Source organism: Elephantulus edwardii, unplaced genomic scaffold (genome assembly GCF_000299155.1).
Source record: "Elephantulus edwardii isolate Elephantulus edwardi_28Jun2011 unplaced genomic scaffold, EleEdw1.0 scaffold00088, whole genome shotgun sequence".
In the NCBI taxonomy this organism is placed as follows: domain Eukaryota; kingdom Metazoa; phylum Chordata; class Mammalia; order Macroscelidea; family Macroscelididae; genus Elephantulus; species Elephantulus edwardii.
Window position 1 is genome coordinate 5,329,155 of NW_006399838.1, and position 26,562 is coordinate 5,355,716.

Below are 26,562 nucleotides of genomic sequence, written 5' to 3' on the forward strand. Positions count from 1 at the left end.
TTTTTTTTTTCTTCTTTCTTTCTTATGGCTTTTTAAGCTCTGAGATCAACACGAAGTTTTTCCTATAACATTTGAGAAATGTATCCTAAATGACCAAGTTAGCATGGAAAATGAAACTCAAGGCATCTGCTTAAGAAATTTTTGCAAATAAATTGCTCAACAAGTTAATGATGAGGCTTAAAAAGAAGAAAAAAAAAAGAGAGTCAAGATTAAAGAAACTCATGGTCAGTATAGAGTGAAAGGAAAAGTTTGCTTCATACCTCATGACTTCAGTATGTAGTCGGGCAGCTGAATGTACTGAAATTGTTCTAACACAGCCAAGCTGCAGTATAACAGCTAACACAGAACTGCACGCCTATTCAAGTGAGCTCTCGTGGCCCGCAGGCAAAGAGCTGTGCTACCCAGATGCAGGCTGTTCAAATCCACCAGCTGCTCCACGGGAGAAAGAGAAGCAATCTCCTCCCTTCTGATTTGACTGTCCGATGGAGGGTCAGCGACAACTCAATACAACAATATGGCAACAAATTACGTTATCCAGTAAGTGGGCTGCCTCCTCAAATAAAATCTTTTAATCCTTACCTCTACCAGGTAAGGCTGGTATTCACATACACAGCAAGCAAAGTCTGCAAAAGTTGCACGAGAAGAAGCCAGACAGAATGTCAACATGAAACATTCAAGAAAGTCCATGCTGTTAGCAATTATATCACTCGCCCTGTTCTCCAATTGTTTCAACCATGTTAACACTGCCAAATGTTTGCTCCGAATGTCGGTGACAGTAATGACTGTGACGAAACAATTTTGTCTCATTGAAATCCATTTCTAAATTGTCTGAAGAAACACCTCCATCCCTACACATCCCTACACACTTTGAAGAAACACCTCCATCCCTACACACAGAGACACACACAGACACACAGACACACACAGACACACACACACACACATCCTTCACTTCCCTTCAATGTCAATCAGATTATTTTTTCCTTAAATCTCATTTCTCCAATACAGTATAAAACAGAGCCACCATCCAACACAAAAAGGCTTGGGAAAATGCTAGATTCTGGTCATTTTTAACTTGTACCTCTGATACAGTAATAAATTATGTAATGAATCTGCCATAATTTAGAATTGGTCCTCTAACTCAGTTGGTATTTACTTATTCACTTGTCTCTGCTATCAACCGTCTTTCCTTTCTTAAATGGAACGTCCTGTAAGAAATGGATGTTTTAATACTGTACCTGCATAAATAGGTACACCCACATTCAAACTGCCAAAAAGTAAGGCAAACACATCTAGCTAGTGAACACTGCTGGTTAATAAGCAGTACTAGCAATTAACAAATGGTATTGTCTTTCCAGGGAGCTCTGGTGGCCCAGTGGCAAGTTGCTGCGCTGCAATCCCAAAGGCATGTGTTTCGAGGCCTCCAGCCGCTATGCGAGACGAGGCCGGGCAATCTCCTCCCATGAGATTAAATGCCTCTGAAAACCCACCAGGAGGGTCAGCTATGAGCTGGTTCCGACTCCACAACACCACCACAACTGTCTTTTTTTTATCTGGTGTCCTCCCTCCTTGTTTGGAGAGTGTTCTTTTTAAAAACTATTTTAACCAGCATAGCAGCACCGTGTACACAGACATGTAAACACGTGCACACAGTTACTTTTCTTTCAAACGGGACCATGACGTACATTTAAAACCACTTATCAAGTACATGTTATGTACCAGACAAGTATAGATGCTAGGATTTAACCACAGCAGATACCAAGGCCTCTTGGCAAGGCCCTGAAAGCTCCATCACATAAACGGGGCCAAATAAGTCAGAAATCCAGACCGAAACCCGAACCACCATTTCCATGTTGGAGGTTCTGGAAGGGCCACCCTAAGGAGGGCACCAGACATGGCAGGATGACTGGGAATCAGATAAAGTGGGGCCTCTAGATTCCTAAAGCCACAGAGGCATACTGGGCGCAAAGGTGTGTGGTTAAGAAAAGGAAGGATGGATGCAGTGAGTGGAGGTTCCAGGATGTACAGTGTGGAGCGATTCATGTGAAAGGAGATCAAGGCCAGGTGTAGAGGACCTCACACAACACGGCACTAAAAAGCCCAACAAAACAAAACAACTTCCCTGTAACGAGAATGGTTCTGGCACCACCGGAACTGCTGCATTCGTGTTTACAGCACAACTCTACAGATCATGCCACTAGGGGTCTCTCACACACTCAATTTGTTGTTCCTGTTACATGTTGCCAAATCAGAACCAACTCACAATTGACCCTACAGTGGGTTTTCAGAGACTTCATATTGAATGGGAGGAGAAGGTCCACCTTTCTCTAACAGACAGCTGATGGATATGAACTGCGTGCCTTTGGGTTGGCTGCACAGAACCTTACACTAGGCCACCAGTGTACATTCAACTAGAGAACTTTATTATGTGTGCAGTATTCATTCAACTCTCTACTCCAACTGAGTCATATGTATTTTGTTGTTGTTGTTGTTAGGTGCCATCAAGTCAAGCACGACACATAGCAACTCTATAAACAAAAGATCTGAAGCCTGTTCTAAACTGTGCGAGCCTCACACTTCCAGACACCTACGAGCCACTGTAGTACTGACTATGTCAATTCACCTGCTTGACGGTCCACCTCTCCTTCACTGACGCTCCATCCTTCCCAGTATCATATCCAAGGAACCGCACCTCCTAGAAACATGCCCAAAGTATGTGAGGTGATGCCTCATCATTCTTGCTTCCAAAGAGCACTCCGGCTGTACCATCTCCAAGACATAGCTGTTCATTCTCTTGGCTGTCTGTGGGATGTTCAATGGTCTTATTCAACACCACAGTTCAAAGGCATCTGTTCATTTTCTGTCATCCGTATTTAATGTCCAGCTCACAGATGGATAGCTAGTAATCAGAAAGTCTATGGCTTGAATCAGACACACCTTAGTTTTCAACCTGACATCACTACTCCTCAATACTCTGGAAAGGTCCCTAACTGTAGATTTTTCCCAGTGCAATGCTTCTCCTTATTTCCTGACTGGTACCAAGGGTGTTAGTTGTGCATCCAAGCAAGATGAAGCTGTTGACAGTTTTGATCTCGTCTCCAGCCATCATGACTCTGTCTCGGTCCAATGATAAGGATCTGATGGGTTGGCCTTTGTATTTAAAAGTCAGCTGGGTCCTGCCTGAGCATGAGACTCCAGCTTGGAGCAGTTGGATCTTGGAGGGTGTTTTTTATTTACTCGAAGGCTGGGTGTAAACTGTTTGGGCATTTCTGATTGTGTTAGCAATCGCGTGTAAGCCAACTGGCTGTTTCTGATTTCACTCACAATCATTTCACTCACAATCAATCAGCTGTGGGTGGGAAGCAAACAGGATCTGGTGGGCGGGCCTTTGTATTAGTATTTTTATGTATTTTGGGCAGGGAACATGTAGGGAGAATTAACTCTCAGAAAGAGATATTAACTGCTGATTTCTTATCTATGTACAGCCTGGAGGGGTATTTGAGTGTGGGTGTACATTATGTATGAGACTGATTAAATTTCAACTGCAGAACAACAATATATTGTTGCTCTGAGTAATGACATGTCTCCTAAAATATTCTATACTTGGTTCCATCCTCTTCATTTTTTTTAAAAGGTAATGCCACCAGTCTTACAGAAGATGCAGTACACAAATGCTATTGTTTCCTAATCACATTTTCATCTTAATAGCAATCTGGCTTTTTTCAGATGCTTCACTGTCATGTATCATTAAAAATGCAGTGCCTCCACTGAAAGCCAGTCACAAGCATACCTTATGATCAGAGAGCCCAACACATCGAGAGACTGTCTTTCTCCTTTATGGATCCAAATTCTTTAATTTCTACTATTTTTGAGCTGTGGTGCTGTAAAAGAGTACTGAACAGACTACAGACCGCCAAAAGAACAAACAGGTCTGTCCTGGAAAGGGTGAAGCCAACCTGCTTAGAGGCAAGGATTTTGAAGCTCCATCTCACATACTCTGGGCATGCTGCCAGGAGAGGACAGTCCTTGGTGGAGGAGACCATGCTTGGAAGAGCGGAGGGACAGCACAGGAGAGGAAGACCCTGGACGAGATGAACTGACACAATAATTGAGATGATGGGGGTAAGTGTGTCAGAGAGAGTGATACTGGTTTAGCATAGGGCAGGGTTCAGAGCTACTGTACATAGAGTTGCTATGACTCTCAAGTGAGTCGATGGCACATAACAACAATATAAATATAACTGTTTTGTAATCATATTTATACTATGCCAAGAGAACAGTCTTGGAGAGGGTGAAACCAAGTTGCTGCTTAAGAGGCAAGGATTTTGAAGCTCTGTCTCACATACTTTTTGGGCATGTGGCCAAGAGGGACCAAGTCATTGGAGAATGACATCATTCTTGGAAGGGTAGAGGGACCATGGAGGAGAGGAAGACCCAGGATCAGATAGATTGACACAGAAACCAGGGTAATAGGGGTAGGTGTGTCAAAGTCAGTGAGACTGGCTTAGGACAAGGCAGGCTTCAGAGCTACTGTATACACAGAGCCGCTATGTTGTATATAAAGGTGACTTGATGGCACATAATAACAACAATTTCAATTACTGATATGATATCTATATTTCTACTATTATTATATATCTTTTAACATTTTGTTCTGTACTTCTGAGCTGAAAAATGCTTCACTGTATTTCATCAGTTTCAAGAAAGTTTACAGCTTTATTTTTACCCTTTCTACTTGAATTTTCTTTAGCAGTTTCTCAGAATAAAAAATATACCAAAGTCTAGCATTCTCTTATTTTCCCTAGAAGTCCATACAAACCTTACACTACTAACAGAATCACTTCCAAACAATTGGCAAAAAATAACAACAACGGGGGGGGGGGGGGGGGGGGGGGGGGGACGGACACGGACGACCCCAAACACCGAAAAACCTCCTACAGTTTCTTCATGGTGGACAAAACCCTCTGCCTTCACTGTTACTGTTCTTGAAGTATCATCCAGCAAGTTAGCAACGCCATGAACAGAGCTCAGCCTTGCCTTATCCTGCAACATCCTCAAGCTGGTTCTTTCTCATGCCCGTTGTCACCACTAAGTTTTACAGAGGATCTTCCTATGGTTGTTATGTGCCTTCTAGTCAGAATCCTTCCAGCAGGTTTTCAGAGGCTGTAAATTGTATTGGAGGAGACTGCCCATCGTTCTCCAGTGAAGCACCTAGATTTGAACTGCCTGTGTTTAGGCCGGCTGCCTCCCTGCTTACCTGCTTACCACTGGGTCATGAGAGGGTCTTCCTAGTCTTCCTTAAGTGGACTTTCAATATAAACAAAGCTCTGTTCTATCTAGTGAATTTCTACTCATAGAAACGCTGTAGTTGAAGTGAAAGTGAAGGTGTGATTTCTGCCCTCCGAATGATGAGACCTGAACCCTACATGTTTGATGAAACATCCATACAGAACAAGAAACAGGCTTTTCGAAGTTCTATAGTCTTTACTTTTTTTGTTACCTGGTGATCATCACCTTGTGTTCAAACACTGGAAGAGTCTGTTCTATATTCACTTCTCCCTCCAACGATATTACTAAGATTTGTGTAAAACAAGTCATGCACTAGCAGTGATGCCAAAAAGAGGGCTCCTCCTCAAAAAAAAAAGAAAGAAAAGAAAAAGATGTCCAACTGGCTCACATAAAAGTAGGGATTGAAAAAATTATACAGTCTGCAATATGGTTTAGACAGTAAAAAAAATGGGTAAGCTTTTTCTGCAGAAGGATAAATCTCTCCTTATTTCTGCCTGTACCTCAGCAATTTTCCTATGTAGTAGCCAATTTTTTTCATCCTCGTGAAATAATTAAAAACTGAAAAGCACAGATTCTTAAATCACTTGAAAAGTCAAAAGTAAGTATAAAAAAAAATCTAGATGGAGTGGTTATCATCTCTGGGTGGTAAAAACTGCACATAATTTAGGCAACTCTTAATATCACTCCACTTAGAACATGAAGTGTTTATACTAGTGGGGAGGGAAGGAAGACCAGTGGAAGCAGAAAGAAAGAGGAAGAGAGCTGATTACTTCATTAGTTAAAGAGGCAGCTATGCAGGGGAGCCTGCAAGTGGACACATTATACTGAATTTAAGAAAAAGTTAAGGTGCATTTACAGACATCCAGAAGAACGTTCCAGACAGCCAGGGCATTTTATACATTATCCAAGTAAAAGATTATAACCTTAGACGTTACCCTTTCAGCATACCACTGAGATTGCTATTACTATCATTTTACTTAAGAGAAAACCAAAAATTCAGAGGAATTTATATACAAACAGCCAAGTTTTCAAAACATACTAGCTAATTCACAAAGCTCAGCCATTCCACTTTATGAAGAAATGGACTCTTGCAGCAGAGTGGGTTCTAACTATGTTACCAGGACCTCTTTTGATAGTTTTACTAATTTAGTCTGAATATTTTGCTTCTGTAAACTGAGGAACAAATGGAAGAAAATCCCTGAGGAACTCAATAGGGTAGCAGCCAAATGTCCACGCGTGAACCCCAACTGGACTGAAGGGAGTGTGCGAATCCTGCTGGTTCACCCTCCCTCAGACCCTCAGGCCCGTCAAGTGCTAAGACACAGGAAGTGGCGACCCTGCTTGTAATTAGACCATGAAGAGGAAGGTGAGACTTAGTAATTAACTCCTCACCACAATAATGATGGCACTATCATAAAGACATTAACCCCTGGGAAAAAAGGTGGGTTTTTTTGTTTTTTCTTTCTCAATATATACGCTACTGGAACAGTAACAGTGAAGGAGAAGAGAAGCGCGTCGCATAGTTTACCTGTGAGATGTAACCTGGAGGGACGTGGATGGGAGGGATGGATCCGTTGGGTGACATCATGGGAACTTCAGCGGGTCCTAAACGAAATAAAGCAAGAGATTAACAGTTGAAGAAATAGACAATATCCAATAATCAGTGATATTTCCAACGCGCTGGCAAAGCTAAAGAGAATTCATCATCTTGACTACTTTCTTTTCATAACTGGTGTGTTGTCACTGACTTAGAACCAACTCACAGATGAGTCTCTGATAGGTTTTCAGAAATTATAAATCACATGACAGGAGCTTGTTCACCCTTCTCCCGGGGGGAGCTGGAGAGCTAAGAAGCCTTGTTCTTACAGTGGTTAAAACACTTGAGTGCTACCCTCAAGGTCCGGGATTCAAGTCTACCAGCTGCTTCTTTGGAGAAAGATGTGCTTGAAACAGCTTCTGACAAGATCACAGCCTGGACACCATATGTACTTGGCTCTATAGAATCATTACATGTCAGTCCAACTTGATGGCCGTGGAATCTCAGTGGGAACTTAAAGACCTAAAATTCTTGGTGAAAAAGAATTCTCTAGCTTTGAAACTACAGAAGAAAAGGAAAAACACTAAAAAGAACTTTAAGAACTCTTTCACTATTCATTATTCTCATAACCTCAAGTTCCATAAACCCAGGCTGGTTATTAAGTGCAGGCTGAAAGGAGCAAATAGAAAGATTAGATGGGAGCCCTCAGAGGGCAGTGAGTTTGTGTTACTGAGGGGAAAACCATCAGGAAAGCAGGATGGGATGTTTGTACAACACGAGGAAGGTAACCAATGCCTTAAACTGTGCGTGCTGGTGAGTTTACCCATGTATGTTTTCAAAAACAGCAACATTTTTAAAAGAACTAACTTTAAAAGACAGTCTGTTAACAAAGTGGGAAAGTTTTCATTCCATTTTTGTATTTAAGAGACTGTATTTTTAATAAATGGTAAAACTCATTTTGGACAGGGCTTAGAAAGCAGTTCATTCTAGGTTAACCAATCCCCTAATAAGAATCTACATTTTAATGTGATCTGAAGATGGCCCTTATGTACCTGGGAATATACAAAAATGCTGGTTTTTATCCTGTATACCTGAAGTGGAAATATAAATTCTCAGCAAGGAATGAAGCCAGAATGAATGGGTTCAAAACTCTACTTTTATTATGAGTTTATCTCTTCTGATTTAAAAGTGTCTATAAGCTTGTTGCCTATGATTCTAATGTCAATTATTATGTTTTTGTAATTTCGGTGATGGATCTAAATTTAGTAATTTCAGTGTTAATCCAGACGGGAAGACACTTTTAAAACACTGTAAAGCAACTGAATCTGAGATGTACCTCGAGTTACACTGCAGAGAGGAGTATTTCTAAGCACTCTTTGAAATGTTCCTACCCAAAATATTTGAATTATTTCCAAACAAGCTTCAACATATAGGTATCTCATTCCTCCCCATCAAAAATTTATTTTATGCCACTTCAATAAAAAAAAAAAAACCAACACAACACAACCTCACAAACACAAAAACCTTACATTGCTATCTACTGTCAGTAAGAAAAGATGAAGATTTTGTTTTCATAAAGAAATTTAAAACTCTGATCAACATCTATTTTACAGTGAGCCACCGAGCACACCTTGAGCAGTAAGAAACGCATCTTCAGCCTCCTTTCCTGGCAACCACACCCAGCAACGCTGCCACAGCGCTGAGCTGCGTCTATGAGCAATACTTACTAATGCTGTTTTATGTCTGGTGTGTTATTTGGTAGATTATTTTGCGAGTTCGCTGTTGTAGAGTACCACTGGTAAGAACTGAGTCATAGCTGCCTCTCTGGCGGGTTTTAAGAGGCAGTAAATCGCACGGGAGGAGACTGCCCATCCTCCTCCCGTGGAGCAGCTGGTGGATTCGAACTGCATGCCTCTGGGTTGTCAGCCTGATTTTTTTGCCACGCTAAGCCACCAGAACTCTTTTTTGGTTCTAGAGATGCTTAAAAAAATGTTCCCACATAAAATAATAATGTAACTGCTTCTTGACATCATTTCTGCTTACAAAAGGATTGATTCTTAAGAACATTCTACTTCTTGGACAGCAGAAGAAACCTGTGTTAACTTCAGCAAATGATAATCAAACATCTAAAATAAACAAGTTAACACTCAAAGCAGTTACCTGAGACACAGGATGAGTTAACAATGAATTACAAAGAAACTGTTTGCCACACCACCAACATCAATCCATAACCCCTTTCCAAGGATCTTGTGATGAAATGATTTCCACTTCTAGAAGTATAAGAATCAACACAGGTCACCAGTCTTGGATTTGGTAGCAATCAGTCTCCCACAAGTCAATTCAAGGCTATGGGTTTCTTGTCTGGGGTGCGACTTCCTGGCACCAAGTTCCTTGTGTTGTTTATTTGCTCTCCCCTAATGTGCACTGTGCTGCTGGCAATGAAAATTACTCAACTGTAACAAAAACCAAGAAAAATACAATACTTTTCTTGGCAACAGAAGACAGATCCCACCGCCCAGAGTCAGATTAACATGTAACCATGGTGTATCTTTTACCTCAAAGTACAATTCAGTGTTACAGGAAAAAAACCACAAAAGCGAGGCAGAAAAGATGCATATTACATTCATGTAATATTCCAAATGACTTCCGTTTGCTCCATCTTTAAAGTACCTAACTATCTTTACGTACATACTAATCCACAGAGGTGCCCCGTATGCTGACATATTGGCAATACATTAAAACAAAGAAAACAGTGACACAGAGATGTGTCCTTTTTCATGATGATATTTTCTTTCTAAAATATGATTTAAATACTTCCACAGACATTGTCTTCCTACACCTTCTCATCAGCTTCAACATTTTTGCCAATGCCACTAAGACACTTAGGTGTTCACTTAATAAAAATCCTCACTGTCTAAAAACTCCTATCAGCAAACTCACCTACTGGCTACAATCACAAAATCAGTCAACACTAGCAGAGTATGTACAGCCATTTGCAGACAAAATCACAGATTTAAAAAAAAAAAAACAACCCAAAAATTGAGTTGTCTGAGGTGCGTATTTCCAGCTGAAGTCAAACAAGCTGATACCCTTCCTTCTTGTTTTAGCCTCCATGCCGTGAATGACTATCCCTGTGGTGATATAATTAGTGTCATATTTCTTTTGCATCTTGCACTTCCTCTTAGTGATCTTGCTGCTTAAAATGGTCCCAAAGTGTAGTGCTGAAGTGCTGTCTAGCATTTATAACTGCAAAGGGGTAAATAAAGCGCTTTATGGAAAAAGATGTGGGTTAGACTAGCTTTTTCAGGCATGAGTTCTAATGCTAGTGGGCATTTTAACTCACATTGATTCATGCTAATGAATCAACATTAAATATATTTCAACAGAAACATAACACAAGGTACGTACTGGTCAGTTCATGAAAATTTTTGACTACAAGTATACAGGAAACTAACCCTGTATTTCCCCCAGGAACGGTGATTCAAAAGTCATTCAGCCGGTGTTTCTGGCAACTTTATAGAACACACTATCGCAAATCCCAAGAATCACCTGTATTTCCATGTAAACTAGCTTACTTTAAAAATATCATGGATAATTACTTCAGCTTAGGCTTGTATCCTATGAAGTCTGAAAAGTCAAGGTGTTGAGTTCTTTTCCATTTAAAGCATGGCCTCTGCACATTATTCACATCTGCTATGTGTGACTTTAGACAATATACTTAGCCCTGCTGAGTCTCCTGTTTTTGAACAATAATAAATGACAACAATAATTCCTACCTCTAGATGGATTTAGAATTAAATTTGGTAATACCTATAAAAGGGCTTGCAGAAAATGCTCAGTGAAATAATCACTCATTAAAATGCTAGTGATCATCAATATCATTCTTCAGATTTATTTTTACTTAAAGACTTTTCATTGCTTTGTTACAATTCCGTTTTAATAACTAAATTTATTTTTTTTGACAATGTAGTGAAATCAAATAAGCATTCTGTAAAATATTGCTTTAATAAGCAACAAATCTTCCTTTTTAAAAATTGAGTATTTTCTAATACTGAGTGTGAACAGAAATGCTACCATCTCAATAAAATACTGCTTTTTAATCACCAAAATGTATACCACGCAAACTGACTCTTAACCCCAGGCATGACCCGTAAAACTGCAACAGTCATTTGTGTAAAATGCTTTAAAGAATGGAGGACAAGTAGTTGATTTACAGCTGGGAAAAGGTTTCTTCGTGACCTTGATCTCCAGAGGAGCTGAATGATTTTAGCATGCTCTCTGCCCCACCCCTCAGTCACTGTCTTCAAAATCCTTTCAAAGGGAACTGCAGAGACTGTTCTCTGTTCCCCCACAAAATGGGTGGTGACTCAAACCCAGCAATGGCTACTAAAACGTAAGTGCACATCTTGGGGCTCCCAGGTTCTGCTCCTTTCTGAAACGACTACTGCCTCCTGGAGAATTCAGGAGCATAACAGCTAGCAAAATAAAACCGCATTTGCAACACCAGCCTGAGAGAAGACATGGTCTATCTGAATGCTTACCATCCTACAACAGTGAGCTTACTGCCTCTGATCAACTGAGCTTAAGAATGTTCTGGAATCACTATAATCCTGATTAACACAAACTTTTCTCCCTATCCTTCTAGGACTCGGTGCATTTTGTTTTTATTAACCAATACACACACAACATGTTAAGACTTAACATGATCCTTAGAAAAGCAAGAAAAACTCTTTTCGTTATGTTCAAACTACCAACTCTGGGTATGATCACCCCCTTTCTTCCCATCCCCAAGCCATGTGGTCTTTTCAATTTCTCAATCAACTATATTGAGAAATCCAGACTAGCACATTTTTTAGGGGAAAATAATATTCTCTTAAACGTAGCAGGAGTCCCTCTTTAAGTAAACACACTGAAGACTTATAGCTAAAGAGGTCTACATAGGAGTATGTATATGCTAGTGTTGTTGTTAAGTGTACATGTAAATATATATAGACAACATATATGTAAATATGTAGACTTCATCAAATAATCTGAAAACCGAAGGATGTAAGTTTAACCGTTTCTGTTTTCAAAGAGTTGTTATGAATTGGGGAGCCAGAGGGGATTCACAGCTGACCCTCGGGAGGGTTTTTAGATTCACTGAAGGAGACTGTTCTCTGTTCCCACCCAAAACGGGTGGTGGACTCAAACTACATACCTTTGGGTCTGCAGAGTAGCTTCTTAACATTTGGCCACCATAACTCCCTCCCTTCAGAGTGTCAAGAGTATTATATTTGAGAAAGTTATTAGGAAACAAAGATACTGCACTGCACAAGCTCTTGCAGAATCTGATGCACAATTTCTAGAACTGAAAAGAGAATGTACCTTAGTCTCCAGAGAGACACCACTGCTCTTCAGTACTTTGGAGAGTGTGCCAAGGGCAGGGACAACACTGATACGAATGGTTAACTCCACAATAAGGGATATATCTTTCACTTTTCTGTAAAACGCTGGTCTGTCTGATACTTCTCTAAATCTGAACATTCAGATTAAGACAGACTAGGAAGAAGGATTGGCCATCCACTTCTGAAATAGGAGGCCTCTGAAAACCCTATGTACAAAAGAACACATGTAGATAACAGAAAGGGCAACTGAGGTTGAGCTTTCAGGTATGGAAATACAAAGGAACAGTTGTAAGCAGACACTAGTGATTGGGACATGGAATGTGAGAACCATGAATGTAGGAAAATTAGATATTGTTTAGGAAGAAATGGAACACATAAATATTGACATACTAGGCATTGGTGAGATGAGATGGATTGGCATGGGCCATTTTGAGTCGGATGACCATATGATATATTACTCTGGAGATGGAACGTTGAGGAAAAATGGAGATTGGCTAGTCTTGCCATTAAATTAAGCAAAGCCAGCAGCAGAATTAGAAGAAACCTCACCGTTAGCAAGCAAGAGAATGCAACTCAAGGACCAGAGCGTCAGTCATAGCCCTCAAAGTGGAGAGCTAGAGACTTGACATGAGAAGGAACAGACCTTGGGAAACTGGAAAGTCAGACCTGAGGCCAATGTTAAGTGTATATATGAAAAGGAAAAGATTTGCTCTGGAGAAATGCTTGTTAAAAGCAGAACTAGAGGGCAAGGGGCTTACCCTAGGGGGGGATTAAACTCCACGTGGTGCTCTGAAGGAAGAGATTTGCATTTAAATTGATTTCTAGACCTCCGTTGGGCTTTTGACTAAAGAGATGTACATTTAAAAGAGAAAAAAGAAGACATTAATCTTTTAAAACTAGAACAAGCAGTTTAAATTCTGACTCAAGATAAGTAGGTACTTATCAGAGGCACTTTCCAGGACTTGATATTAAAGAGAAATGAAAAGTATGGGAACTCATTGCCTTCCAGAGTCCTTGTACCCTTTCACAATCCCACGAGCAGTGTGAGACAGTTCTAACCTCTCCACATCCTCACCACTGTATATTGTTTGCTGTCCTAGTGAACTTTGCTATTGCTACTGTGGTGAATGGTATCTCACTGTTGTCGCCCTTGCTCTTTCTAGGAGCTTTGTGGTCCTGAGGGAATCATGAACCCAAAGACCACAACTCTCAAAGAGTTCATGTGCAGCTCTGGAAGAAAGAGGATTTCTCTCATGAGATTTACATCCTTAGGCACCCAATGGAGAAGGCCAGCTAGGAGTCAGTTTGAATTTGATGGCAATGAGTCTGAGATGATGTAGGTGGTTGTTTTTTTGTTGGTCTTTTTTTTAAGGCTATGTGTGTATCTCTTGCCCCCACATTCTTAAAAACTGAATTTAACAATTAATCCTCCAAGCAAGCTAAAATAAATGCAAAGATAATAAGGCAGAGTTTGGCCCTTTAACAAAGTCAACATTCAACAGATTCACCTGATAGTTCCTTAAACTAAGACTACAGGGTTGTACTTCAGAATCAGGCAGCCTGGAGGATTTCGAACAATTCCTTAGGGGCACAGTGTGACATGTATTAGGCCGATAATGGGAAGAGTTCAAATCTACCAAGTGGGCAGTCTCTTCCTCAAGAGATTACAGCCTTGGGGACTAAATGGAGTTTCACCTTCGTTCTGTTCTGACCGGACAGCGGTAGGTTGGGTTTGGTGGGAGACTTTCAAGTTGATCTGAAAGCTAGTGCTCTGAGGACCACTCTTTGACAACCTAACTACTACAGTTAAGAGAAGATTAGCAATTAACCAAGAAAAGGTAAAACAGTAAAACTGAAAATAGTGATAAAGTACCAGAAAGCAACAGAGTATAATAATCTCCTACAGCTCATGTTCATCTGACATACAGTCCTATCTGGGAAGATGCTATTTCCAGACTCTGAACTTTGCAAACACCAGTGTGATGTATACTGTCTACCCCTGAGGAACTGATGGTGTAATCATGGAGACACTCACACACACACACATTAACAAATAAACACAAGCAGGCATTCCAAGCACTGTTTAAATTTATTAAGATTTTAGAAGATTATCATCCTGTGTAAATGTTAGTAATTACAGGACTGAACATCGACAATCCCCTCAGGAAAAGCAACAGAAGGCTCAAACTGTTTCAAAAAAAAAGAAGAAAGAAATCAAATTCCAGAATTAAAATGGCCAAACTAAGTAAAAAAAGGTAGGTCAAGATGGACCCGAAATCCCACTCTTCTGACACTGTTTTGCATTTTGTTTGTTTACTTCAAGTTTTAAGAAGCGTTGGTGGAACAGCAGTTGAGCTCTTACGATGAGTTGTTGGTTTGAACCTAGTTGTTGCTTTGAACCTACTGGCTGCTCCATGGGACAAAGAGAAGACGGAAGATTATAACCCTGACAAACCCTACTGGACCTTGCCCATCATCACCCTGTCTTTCCACCCGGATTCTTCCCATTTCCTTCCCCCATCCTTTCACTCACCGAACTGTGCAACCCTGTGGTTTCATCTCTACCTGTCCTCACCCCTCCACTCCCACCCTGCCCTTTCTGGGTTCCTATACATATGTACCAGTTATCCTACTATTTTTACAAAAATGTTCTTATGCAGTATTTTTCCTTATGAGGCTGAGTTAGTTCACTCAGCATAACGCTCTCTAGTCTCTCCCAAGTTAGGTAGTATTTTTTTAAAATCATTGATCCTCAGTGCTGTATCGTTTTCTATTTTGTGAATGTACCACCATTTCTCAATCCATAATCAGTTGTGGTTGGACATTTGGGCTGTTTCCATGTTCTTGTGATGGTGAACAATGCTTCTATGAACAATGGTGTACAGATCTCCATTTATGTCTCAGTTCTAACTTCCCTGGGGTATCTTCCTAGTAATAGAATAGCAGGGTCATAGTCAGTTTCTATGTTGAAGTTTTTGAGGGAACATCAAACTGTCTTCCAGAGTGGTTGTACCATTTTACAATCCCACCAACAGTATATAAGAGTTCCCACTTCTCCACACCCTCACCAACATTTACTGCTTGCTGCCCTACTGAATTTTGCCACTGCACCTGGAGGAAGATGGTATCTCACTGTGGTTTTCATTTGCATCTCTCTAACTGTCATTAATTTTGAGCATTCCCCCCGCCCCCATGTGTCTGCTGGACATCTGAACGTGTTCCTTTGTGAACGTTCTTTCCATGTCTTTTGCCCATTTTGTAATCGGGTTATTGGCCTTTTTTTGTGGAGGTCCAGAAGTATGCTGTTGAGTATTATAGTGATTAATCTGAGAAGGATTGTATGAAACAAAATCAATGAAGAAATAGTGTGAAACACAATGTATAAAAAGTTTGTAAGTAAACCAATTTTTAAAAATTTAAAACAACAACAACAAAAAACCAACCTCAAGCCAAACCAAAGAAAAACCTATTGGCTCATTTTCTTTCCTCTGACCCTGAGGGATGGATGCAGAGTCAGAAAAGACTCAGTAGGAATAGATGAGATTTACTTTTCTTTGTGACTGACCTTTGTTGGTCTTTAAAATGCTACGGCAGAGTCCTTTTCTCACAACTCTGTATTAATACAGAAGCTGCACAAAGGTGGCACACGTCTGTGGCCAAGGTGAACGAGGAAGGCACACTGTTCTCTCCAACCTTGAACTCCCACTTTCTCCCCAAGTATTTATTTCCTCACCTCGCTGGAGAGAAAACAGGCTGGGAAGTAGAGCCTGGAGTAAACGAGAGAAAAAGGCTTTCAAGGTAAGGAGCAGGCACAGGCTTGAATGTGGGATCTTCTGATTCCTATCATTAACTTAGGGGAACATTACTTAAAAAGGTTCTGACTTACTACATGAGGTCACAACTACTTTGAAGTGTCTGTGAACTGAGCACACAGCAAGACACCTTCACCTGTAATTTACTGTCAATGAGTTTGTTCTGAGTAGCCTATCGGGACTCTAAGGTCCTAATCTTTGTGAAGCAGGGAGCTCTGGTGGTCCAAGGAGTAAGGCGTTGTGCTGGCAAGCCAAAGGCAGGTAGCTGAAATACACCACTGGCTTTGATGGAGAAGGAAGGGCAATGTCCTCCTGTGTGATCCACAGCGTCCAAAAATTCACTGGAGGGTCAGCTCTGAGTTGGTTTTGACTCAACAGTCTAAAACAACAATAATCTCTGTGGAAGCTGACTGCCACATCTCCAACAGAGCAATTCATTCTCTCTCTCTCTCTCTCTTTCTCTCTCACTGCTGTGCAATCAGCACCTGCTCAAAGGTGACCCCCGCACAGCCACCCCCTTTTGGTTTCTGAGACTGTAAATCGCACAGAGGGAGATGGCTCATCTTTCAGAGAGCCACAGGTGGATTCCACCTGCCGGGGCAAGAACCGGGTTAGCAGTGCAGCTCCCTCAAGTCTATGCCACTGGGACTCCCTACAGAGCAGTGGGTAGGTTGCAAATGGTACCCTTTCAGTTATCCGCACGACACTTAACAGCAGCAGCGCCAGACACCTTAGAGGAAGAAACCCATCATAAAAATGTGTAGGTTGGAGGTGTCAGTAATCACATTTTTCCTTTTAAAATATTTCTAGTGAGTGGCCATCTAAGATGTAACTACGTCTCCCTGTCCACAACAAAAACAAGGGAAGAAAGCAAGTTGCATAAAAGCAATTCGTCCAAAGAATAGGCCATATGAACAAAACCCCCAGGAGTCGTAGACTAGAAGAACTAGAGAGGGTAGCAGGCTACATTGATGACCTCTCTAAACGATCTCAGACGAGGGCTCTGGATGAAGGAAAAAAAAAAAACCCAGGAAAAAAAACCAAAAAAACAGAACAGAACTCAAAATCCTAGAAATAGGCAGGCTTCCTCAACTGGGAGAAACTGGTAAAGTCACCTGGAAACCTAGAAACCAGTACTGATGAAATCACTATTGTTCTTAGTCATTCTTTGAACTGGGAACAAAAATCACTCTTGTGGCTCAATTTTCATCCACACAAGACACAAGCTTAAAAGCTTAATGGCAATGACGTGGCATAGGGCACAGGAAGTTCCCTGGTCAAAATCCACCAGGAGGGTCTTCAGAAGAAAGACGGGATGTCTCTTCAGTCTTACAGCCTTGAAAACCCACTTGATGGCTGCTGTGAGTTGGAAGTGCCTTGATGGCAGGGAGTTTGTGTTCGAATCCCCCCTCTGAATCACAACCCACCATAGTATTTGCCCAGGGACAAAGTTCAGAAGGCAGGAAGGGACCGGACAGAATTACTGGAAGCCAGAAACACAGAAGGTATGGGGAAGTGTAACTACAATGTGGCTATTGTCACTAATACCATAAGACAAAATGTGTAAGAATGGTTCAATGGAAAACCAGTTTGCTCTGTAAATGTTTCCTCAAAAATCTTAATAAAATAAATATTTCCACCTTCTAGCTTGAACATAGAATTTTCCTCTCATAAAAATAATATTTCAAAGGGAAACTCAGGAAGACAATGTGTCATAATGAAATGTGCAAAGAGTTGAAGCTGGAAAATCAAAAGCCATGAACTCGCTCGGCATTTCTTAATCTGAAGGAACTGAAGAACAAATTCAAGCCTCAAGCTGCAATAGTTAAGGATAGGATGGCTTGGGCAGAACAGTGATCTAGGAAACCTTAAAAGGAGATGCAAGGAGGACAGAGTCACCGTACCTAAAAGAACTAGCTGATTGAAAAATTTCATGAAACAGCATATGATCAAGAGGCAATGGTGATGAAGGAGGGAGTTCAAGCTGCTCTGAAGGAACTGGCAATAAACAAAGCCACAGAGGTTATGGAATACCAACTGACCTATTTCTACAGACAGATGCTGCCCTGGACATGCTTACCAGGCTGTATCAAGAAATCTGGAGGACAATCACCTGGCCAACTAACTGGAAGAGATCCATATTTACTCCCATTCCAAAAATGGGTGACCAGACAGAGTATGGAAACTGTTCACTCATCACTGATATCACAGACAAGCAAAATCCTGATGATTATAAAAAAAAAAAGACTGGAACAACACATCGACAGAGAGCTACTAGAAATAGAGGCCAGGTTTAGAGGAGGCTGTGGCACTAGGGACGTTACTGCCAATGTCAGAAGGATCTTGCTGAATCAAGCAAAGAGTACTAGAGGAACGTCTATCTGTATTTCACTGACTATGCAAAGGCTTTTGACTTTGTGGATCACAACAAATTGTGGCTAACCTTGAAAAGAATGGGAGTTCCAGAATACCTGATTGTGGATTATGCTTCTGTAAAATCTATGCTTGGACCAGGAGGCAGTCTTCAGAACAGAGCAAGGAAACACTGCATGGTTCAACCTCAGGAAGAAGTGCCTCAGGTATGTGTCCTGCCTCCATACCTTTTCAATCTATATGTGGAAGGCTGCACTTAATGAGAAATGTGGCACTATGATGGAGGAAGACTCACCAACAACCTCATTATGCAGGTGACATAAATTTCCTTGCCAAAACTGAGAAGCACCTTGAAGGTCTTCCTGCAGGTCAAGGACTGAAGTCTTCAATATGCATAGAAGCTCAACATCAAAAAGACAAAGATTATCGCCTCTGGGTCAACTGGCAGTACCATGGCAAATGGAGAAGAGATTCAGGTGGCTAACAATTTCAGCTTGCTTAGATCCAACAATCAACACTCTCGGCACCAGCAGTCAGGAAATCAAAAGATGAATTGCATTAGGGAAATCTGCTGTCAAGGACATCACCAGAATGCTAAAGAGCAATGATGTCAGTCTGGAGACTACGGTGTGCCTGATTCAGGCTACAGTCTTTGCAATTACTTGCTATGCATCAGAGATTTGGACAATGTCTAGGGAGGACAGAAGGAGACTTGATGCCTTTGAGCTGTGGTGCTGGAGAAGAGTACTCAACATACCATGGACTGCCAAGAGAACAGGTTTATCTCAGAAAGAGTAAAACCAGGCTGCTTCTCGGAGATAAGGATTTTTAAGCTCCATCTCACATATTTTGAGCAGGTGGCCAGGAAGGACAAGTCCTCGGAGAAGGACATCATGCTTGGAAGGGTAGAGGGACAGCACAGGAGAAGAATGAGGTTCACTGACACCATAACTGGAGTTCTGGAGGGTAGGTGTGTTGGAGACAGTGAGACTGGCTCAGAGTAGGGCGGGGTTCCGAGCTGTTGTACATGAGGTTGCTATGAGTTGCCGGCGACTCAATGACACACAACAACAAATGAAATAAATTACTCCAAACACAAAAAAGGTGTTTGGGGGGAAAAGGCAATGACTAGTTGTTATCAAATAGTACTGTCTACTTCCACATTCCTAATCCCAGGCCTTCACTTTTCCCCACAAAATTATCTGTTATCTTTCCATAGTTTCTAGGAAACCTTAGAAAGTTGAGTTCACTTCATGTACTAGGTATACTCAGCCAACTCTAACTCAGAAGACCAGCCCTTGTTGAAAGTGGATCCCCTGGGTCTCTCTGACACTGGCTTTATTACAAGAATTTCTAGTCTGACCCAGCCATTGTCCTTAAAAGTCGCAGGTGAGTCTAACAAAAAAAAACAAAAAAAAAAAACAACAAACTGCCCTAACACGAAACTTTCCTGCTGAAATCCTCCTGAAGTAAAACCAAGTGAACCCCTAAATAGTGGGTCCCTGCCATCTTATCTCTCAGCCATTTGAAATACAAACAAAAGTACAGCATTAGGAAACAAACTGGTCTCACCAGCGCTAAAGAAGAAGTCTTTCTTACCACGTACTCCTCTTTGAGTTTGTTTTGCTATTTAGCCATTAAAAGGGTAACTGGAATAGGGAGACATAGATTTAAACCTCAGGTGAGATTTAAACTTGACAAATTACAATTTCAACCCAGCTTGAAAGCTTGCACATTAGCAACATCTATGTAAAAAAAAAAAAAAAGTATAGATTATGTCATACTAGACTTGTTTTGTCCTGTTGAGTCAGAACCAATCCATAGGTGACCCTAGCATTAGAAGAGATTTGCCAATTCTTCTCCTGCAAAACAGGGGGTGGATTTAAACCATGTGCCTTTGAGACTGCAACACAGCTTCATACTAACACTAGTTAACATTTAATTCAATTCAGTTCTAAGCACGATGCTACCATCTCACTGTTACAGTCAATTAGAAAAGGGCAGGTGTATAAAAAAATAACCTACTACATGAGAAGTAGCAATTGTTTAATTAGAGGCCAAGAGCTTGGGAGCTGGACAAGAACAATTACCCACAACGGTGGGGAGGGGAAGCACACTGAAGACTCAGCCGCTGGCAATGAACGTGAAAACCTGTGAATCACTGAAAATCATTACCCATTTTAAAAGAAGACTGATTTAAATTAAGGGCTAAAAACACACAAGCTCTAAAATGGCCAAAGTTGCTAGTTACTAGGAGAGCTGTGACACAATCTTTTCTTCATCTTAGAGCTTTGGTTAGTTGTTTTGTTCAACAAGCCTTTGCTAAGCCCGTTCTAGTTGCCAGAATCTGTGGGAAGCCAAGGGCACAGTGACACTAAAGCGAAGCAGCATTTCTGTTCTTAATTACGGAGAACGGCATGCGGGGTGAGTAATGTACAGAGCACCGTGCGGCCCGGGAAGAGGGAGGGGAAGCCGAGTGCTGGGTCTTGCTTCTGGCCTGAGCTTCTGACGGCAGCAAAGGTGCATCTCAGCATGCAGTCACCGGCACAGAGCCCAGACCGCTCAAGCAGCAGGGACACTTGGAAAAATTCTAGAAATGTGTAAATGGTGAGGTGGAAGTGTCTGGCCTCCTCTCACAAGATGACAAAGAATTACCACCAGCCACTGCCCAAAGCTGACTGCTCCAAGGTGAAGCCAGTTGTTGTTGTTGTTAGGTGCCATCAAGTCAACTCTAACAGTCCTATGAACAGATTTGAACCTTGTAGTGTTCTATTTCTAGTAGTCTAGTATTCTAGTTGAACCATCTGTAGTATTCTCATGACCGCCCCTGCTTGATTCCATTCTTACAGTCACTGTGTCAATCTATCTTGTTGAGGGTCTTCTCTTTCTCTGATCCTGCAGCCTTCCAAGCATCATGTCTTCATCCAAGGACTGTCCTTACCTCACAACAGGCCCAAAGTGTGTGAGACAGAGTTTCAGCAGCCTTTCCTCTACAGAGCAGTACTCTGCTTCGACCTTCTCCAAGACCCTTTGGTGGTCTACGGGATACGCTCTGTACCCTCCCCACCCGTGTTAGCAATTCTGACACAGTATTCTTTGTTTTTCTGCTGGGTTCTGTAATTTAATGGTCATCCAGAACTCAGACAACACGATTATGGAGTCTTTCAGGAAATAAACAGGTTATGACTCAGAAACAAAGCCGTATAGTTTAAAATTCGGCCAACCTGCTGGGATGCTTTGTCCTCAGTCTTTGCCCTGCTTAGCTAAGTGTTACAAAGCCCTTTCGTGCCACAAATAAGTGCCCCGAGACATCCCATACCACCGGCAACCCTCAGTTCAAAGCCACTCAGCTCTCTTATGCTACTAATCAGCATGTTTGAACCCCCAAAGCCGCCGTACTCTTCCAGCAAATCTCCTAAGATGCTCAGCTTTCGTCCTCCATGGCCTGAGAAGTGTGCTGTATTGGCTCTTGTCTCTGATGCTTCTAAAGCAGCCATCTGTCTATTGCTGCATCTCCTGTCTCTTTCTTTTTCTTTCTTGTTGTGTACCGTCGAGTCAGATCCTAGTGGCGCAGGTCGACACTGCCCCTCCTCCTTCAGCACAGCATCTGGTAGATTCGAACCACATGCCTTCAGGATTGCAGCGCAGCTTCTTGCCACTAGGTCACCAGAGCTCCCTTCTCCTGTCTCTTGCTGACCCAGGTGTTACAAGTGTCTCCTGAGTCCAAGTGGTTGTCAAAGTGGAGCAAGGTCCAGAGGACTTACTCTGTGTCACAGTGTCATCAAGTTCCCTTGCTGTCTCCAGATGATTTTAAATATCGTGGGTGGAAAAAAAGTGATTATCCCACACACACACTGGGGTTCCAAACACTTTAAGTGTGTGGTCCCACTCCTGCTGGGTTCAATCCACTTTAAGTGAGTTAATAACTATTAGTCCAACCCCGTGGTGGGCCACAAGCACCTTATTTGCAGATCCATGTTCTCATTTGGAGTTACAAGAACGTGTCTGGAAAGGTACCATGGCCCAGCTGCACCCACAAAACAGAAATTATTGCAGAACTAAGTATACAATTTCTTAAGGAAATAGCTCCAGAAGTTGAACTTTGCAACCCAAAGCAAAACACTTAAGTTCCTACATCCAACGTGACGCTGAAGCTACACAGCTCAGCCTTCTTGAAGGGATGCTTTTCAAGTGACACTGTATCATGCCACCCAGAAAGGGCAACAGACCACACCTGCTCTGTAAATAAAAGCTTTCAGTGTCACCTGGTCAGTTTACATAAATTCAGTGTCACCTGGTCAGTTTACATAAAGTCCAGTCTGTCTTAGTTTTCATTTTTTAATGGTAGGTTTGGAAAGGCAGAATTCCAATCCAAGGGTGTCCTTATGGATACTTAATCCAGGACCTTGGAAACCTTTGAGATCTGAGGAATGACAGAAACACGAGTTGGTGATGCTGTGGTGTTGTACGAAGAAATATGTCTATGAATATTAACAAGAAAAGGAGAACAGCAGCAGCAGCAGTGCCATAAAACTCCATTTCAAGGCCCTTCAAAGCAAACTGTTCTCTTTAATGCCTTTTATGTTCATCAAGGGCATCAGAGAGCCCTTCTCACGAGGAGGAAACGGGGCCCCTCCACCTAGCTGCTGGTATCGTACAGCTAATTATTCAATCAAGAAGGACTCACCAGGAATAACAAGTAGCAGTGTGTGTAGTGTTGCTGTTGCTGGAAAGGGACAGTGAGCTGGCTCCTAACTCACAGTGACCCTGGATAGAACAGGACACTGCTCTGTTTTATGCCTGAACTCACTCTTAGAACCACTGTATCCATGAAGTCAATCGCACTGAAGGTCGTCATCATCTTCACTATCAAGCATGTGCTCTTCTCTAAGGACTAGGCTCTTGCGGGGACTTGTCCAAAGGATGTGAGCCTAAGTCTTGCCACCCTTACTTCTAAGAACCAATCTGGCTGTGCGTTCTTAAGACACATGGCTGTCCGTAGTTCAGTATTCTCCACCAATATCACAACTCAAACACATTCCTTCTTCTCCAGTCTTTTCTTAGTCATTTCCCAGCCCTTGGATACAGGAGGTAATGGGAAATACCATGGTGGGGAGGTACATCGGAAACATGACATCTGTGATTTTCTTCAAGATTCTAAAGAAGTCTTTTGCTGAATGCAATGCATCATTTAAGTTTCTGACTGCTATTTCCATGGGCACTAGTTGTGAATCCAAGAATAATAAAAATCTTGACAACAACATCCATTTCTTTCTATCATGATGCCATTTATGACTCAGCTGTGAGGATTGCCAAGCATCTTCTAGACAGTTGTGTTGCATCTTCCAGATCGTTTTGTTAAAGGTAAAAATCCTCCCAAGCTCCTTCCGCCTCCAGCCACCCCAGCGAGAGGAGATGCTGCGGTGTCTGCCCACGTGCAATGGATGGTCATGTCTGTAACTGCTCCAGCTTCTGGATCAAGAGGAACAAGCTGACCTACAGCGCTGCCAAAGAAGCCAGCCACCTCCTACGTGCAGACTGTAAGCATGCCTGGGCCATGCTCAGCTGCACTGGGGACATGGTCCACAAGAACAGAACCCAGCTGGACCTGAGCATGCCTGCCATCCGCAGGGCCAGCGCAGGGCCATCCGCAGGGCCATCCGCAGGGCCATCCGCAGGGCCAGCGCAGGGCCATCCGCAGGGCCAGCCGCAGGGCCAGTGCAGGGCCAGTGCAGGGCCATCCGCAGGGCCAGTGCAGGGCCATCCGCAGGGCCAGTGCAAGGCCATCCGCAGGGCCAGTGCAGGGCCATCCACAGGGCCATCCACAGGGCCATCCACAGGGCCATCCACAGAGCCAGGCTTCCAATGTCCACAGCACCATGGGAACTCAGTCAAGGTTGAATCCAACAGTGAGACAAAAATGCAGGGGATTCATGGAATACAACTAAGAAATCAAACAGTATTATACGAAGGGAGGGGGAACTATATTTTCCATAAAACACAAAATCACACATTATGCATCCAACATCATTTCCCCCCCTTCCTGTTGTGAAAGTTGTTCACTCCCTCAAGATTACACCAATGTCAGGTTCAAAGCTGTTCTCTCAACTAAGGACCAGCAATCTTCTGAAAATAACTTTCACAACAGTGTTTTGACGGCCAATACAAATCTTAGTGGCTAAGACCTAAAGAGGGACTTTGAAACGACTGGCTCCATTTAGAGTCTCCGCCTTGACTCAGGGACTGGACTCAAGTGGGGGAGACCAGGAAGGCAAGGAGGAGTTCCCACACCCCAGCCAAGTTCCCAGCAATCGTGCCTACAGCTTCCCTCATTTTGTCTGCACATGAGAAACAAAAGGCAAGCTGAGAACACAGTAAACAACACTACAAATAGGTTCCGATGCCCTTCTGAGCGTTTGAAGTCTGGTCAAGGGCAATCAGTACACACCTCCAAATGGCTGTGGGGTCACCCTGACCGGCTGTAAAAATGAGCTCAAACAGGTACTGCTGTGGGCAGCAGACTGCTTTACAGCTGACTTTCTCACCCTGCCACACTGACTCCACAGTCACAACTGTATTTAACAAGCTACAGTATCACTTTTTGTTTTTTGGAAGGGGGAATAAAAATCTGCATTTAGGGGAAGGCCAATGCCATGGACTCGGTTCTGACACACTGCAACTCTTCATGGGGTCATCCCAGTTGTCAAGCTTGATGCGAACTGGACAGGTGACCGCTAAGAAATACGGCACAAGGCACCTAGATGATTCCCATCTTCTCTAGGACCTAAAAGCAGAGAGCTTTTCAAGAGAACAGACACGCTATAAACTTAATCCATCGAGACAACTGCCAGCCGCCAGCGGGCTGCTGGGCTGGTCAGAACCAGCCGGGACCAGGCTCGTACCACTGGTTAAGCACTTGACAACTAGCTGAATATTTGGTGCTTCAACCTTTCCAACAGCCGCTCAAAAAAACTGCCTTGGTGATGAGATTCTGAAGGACCAAAGCCTCAAAAATCTTACAAAAATGTAACAATTCTCGTCTGCCTATTTCAAGTCGCCAGAAGTTGGAATCAATCAATGTAAAAGCAGTGTTCATCACCTATCCACTCTTTTCCTATTCTCCTCTGAACTCCCTATGTCGGCCCTGCTGTAACGGTGGTGCATTTGTCCTTTTGTGACTGAAATATTTTACTCAGTGTAATGTCTTCCAGGCTCATTCAAGTTATGTAGTGTTTTACAAGTGCAATTTCTTTTTACAATGCTGCGTATATTCCATGGTGTGAATGCACCACGGTTTTTCTACCCATTTGTTTGTTGAAGAGCACCTGGACTGCTTCCATTCTACTGCTTTGTGAATAATGCACCAATAAACACGGATGTGCATACATTTAAATAATAAAAAAGCAATCAGTAACAAATTACCAACTAGTATTCATAAAACCAAAACATAACAGGAAGTTTCGTATACAGTATTACTAATGGTTACACAACAGTGTAACTATAAATATACTGCAAGATACATAAACTCGAGCAACTTGTAAATTGAAACCAAATCCATCTGCTGTCAAGTTTGATTCTGACTGAACTGACCCTACAGCACTGGGTAAGATCTGCCCATTTAAGTTTCCAAACCTGCAAATCTTTACAGAAGCACACCGCAATATCTGTTCCCCTCAGACGTGGACAATTGCTCAAATCACTGACCTCTCAGGGCACAGCTGAGGGCTTTCCCTTCAAGGCAAAAATTCACAATCTCACCTCCCCTTCAAAGACCCCTCTCCTCAGAAAATCTGCAGAGAGGAGAAGAAACGGATTCTTGTCTTCTTCATCTCTTTATGCCCCTCACTTGGGAGAGGAAGGGAGTGTTGGTAGAACTACTTCCTTTTATGACTTCGCCTTAATTCCACCTGTAAATCTCAAATGTATTAATAAATGTTCTAGATACTGAGAACAAAGGAGACTCACTTTCAGCCTCATACTTCCCTCAGAACAATTCTAACTTTCAGTTGAGTATGACAAGGTTGAATTACTTAATAACAGATTTCTTGGCCACAAACTTGATCAGATTCCATAGGCAACTCTAGGCCCGGTGGTAAGACTCTGCGCTGCAATCCCGAAGGCACGTAGTTCAAATCTGCCAGCTTCTCTGCAGGAGAAGGGTGGGCAC

The 26,562-nt window shown here is 42.3% G+C and overlaps 1 protein-coding gene across 2 annotated transcripts in view; it reads right to left on the reverse strand.

Moving 5' to 3' along the window:
* Positions 1-26,562, reverse strand: part of FNDC3B (fibronectin type III domain containing 3B) — a 406,030-nt gene that overhangs the window by 160,723 nt on the left and 218,745 nt on the right. For both annotated transcript variants that reach the window (XM_006890351.1, XM_006890350.1), the window contains exon 5: positions 6,818-6,894. In XM_006890351.1, the coding sequence (XP_006890413.1) occupies positions 6,818-6,894 (77 nt within the window). The remainder of the gene's footprint in view (positions 1-6,817; positions 6,895-26,562) is intronic.